Source organism: Oryza sativa, chromosome 1 (assembly GCF_034140825.1).
Source record: "Oryza sativa Japonica Group chromosome 1, ASM3414082v1".
In the NCBI taxonomy this organism is placed as follows: Eukaryota; Viridiplantae; Streptophyta; class Magnoliopsida; order Poales; family Poaceae; genus Oryza; species Oryza sativa.
The window spans coordinates 21,931,546-21,933,431 of record NC_089035.1 but is presented as its reverse complement, the minus strand read 5'-3'; the positions used below and the strand labels follow the sequence as shown (position 1 = coordinate 21,933,431).

Genomic DNA, 1,886 nt, shown 5'->3' with positions numbered 1-1,886 from the left:
AAGGGGGACGGGGACGTTGCTCGCCGTTGTCGGGCCACTGATTATCAATTGGCCGACGCGGCGCTCCACGGTCGCGCTGTCCAAGCCTATAAATCGAGATCAGAATCCAATAAGTCGGGAGGAACACGCACATAATGGAGTCAATTTAACTACAAAGAAAAATACCCCGAGGAGAAACCCAGGTCACGTCCTCCGGCCCAGAATAATCAAAGGCTGGATGGGCTCGAGCCTAGAGTGGCTGGATCCGCCTACCAATGAAGTCGGCAGCGACTTCATACCCCGACAATCCCCTTCTTCGTCATCGAGAGGCTCTACGAAGCCGTCGCCGGCGTGCAGGGCACCAGGCAGTCCCTCCTCAACCTTCTCGCCGTCATGTATATCGGCGACGAGGAGCCAATCAAGTGGCCTTCCGGCGACTGGGACGTCCACCACCTTCTCCATCTGTACTACGAGTGCTTCGTTCCCAACTGATCAACGCCGCCGCCGCGGGGCCGTCGGAGCGCGCGTTCCGGCCGACGGGCGGCGACCACCACCCGGGCACCCCGGGCGATACCGTGCGCCACCGAGATGAGACACGTGGGGCTAAAGTTCGTCGCAAGGCGGAGTCGGCCAGCCCCAGCCGACGCCGGGGAGACGACGACGTACGACGTGGTGTTCGACGACCGCGGGGGCGTGATGGAGATCCCCGCCATCCTGATCGACGACGCGAGACGGCCGCTGCTGGCGAACCTGATCGCGTTCGAGCAGAGCCAGGGCGGCGAGGTGGCCAGGCTCCTGAGCAGCTACGTGGCGCTGATGAGCCAGCTCATCATGACGGCGCGCGATGTCGAGCTGCTCCGGCGGCGCGGCGTGGTGGAGAACCTGTTGGACAACGACGAGGAGGCGGCGCGGTTCTTCAACCGCCTGGGCGACATCGACCCGGTGGACTACGACACGCAGGCGTTCGCGGGGCTGTACGAGGACGTGACGCGCTACTGCGGGACGTGGCGCAACAGGCACATGGCGGGGCTCCGCCGCAACTATTTTGCCAGCACGTGATCGGCCATCTCCGTCGTCGTCGCCGCCTTCGTCGTCGTGCTCGCTGCTACGCAGACCTACTTCACCGTGTTTCCATCCAACAAGTGATGCAGAATCCCGGCCGGGACCTGCATTTCCGTTCGATACTTCGATCCTGTTAATTTTCACTCAACATTACGGAATCCTTCCGTGTATCGAGCTGGTGTGTGTGGGAGAATCTGGATAACTCTCTGTCCATATTCGTTGTACTAGGAGGGGTTGTCTTTTTCTTTGGGATAGAGGGAGTATAAAGGTATATCAGACTATCAATGTAGGTTTTTAATTCGGCAAATTTTGCTACATGACACTGCTTATGTGTGTTTTTAGCCCTATGACACTGCCCAAACTCACTTTCGTGGAAAAACACTCCATAAACGTGGTAATTTGTCAGTGGACACCGCGCCAATTAAAATAATAATTTTCAGTTGAAGAGAAGAGAGAATTTGCGTGAAATGTCAAAAATACCCTTGACCCACATGTCAGCTCTATATCCTATCTCTCTTCTCCTCTTCCTACCCACATGTAGCTCCCCGCCAGCCGCCGGTCGTGCCCGCGCAGACGGCGGCGGAGGCAGCGACGAGCAGCAGCAACACCTTGGCCCTCCGGCGGCCCACCAGCCGCAGTGCGCATTGGAGCAGCTGCAGCCGCTCCTTCTCGCCACCGCCTCGCCACCCCCACCCCTGCCCCCGCCCTTCCTCCCGCTGCCGGCCGACGTGAGCGAGCCATAGCTCCCACACCGCATCCCTAGCGTCGATGCCGAGCCACTCATCGCCACCGCCGCCCTTCTCTCATCCCAATCGCCGAATCACGACGCCGCTGCAGGGCGGTGG

The 1,886-nt window shown here is 59.8% G+C and overlaps 1 protein-coding gene across 1 annotated transcript; it reads left to right on the top strand.

The window, feature by feature from the left end:
- The first annotated feature begins 567 nt into the window (after positions 1-567).
- Positions 568-1,038, top strand: LOC136355383 (putative UPF0481 protein At3g02645). Its single transcript, XM_066307914.1, has one exon. The coding sequence runs from the start codon at positions 568-570 to the stop codon at positions 1,036-1,038; it is 471 nt and encodes a 156-aa protein (XP_066164011.1).
- Positions 1,039-1,886: the final 848 nt, after the last annotated feature.

What these genes read in the sequence shown, in the direction of transcription:
- LOC136355383 (XM_066307914.1), top strand. Translation starts at nt 568, where the DNA reads ATGAGACACGTGGGGCTAAAGTTCGTCGCAAGGCGGAGTCGGCCAGCC.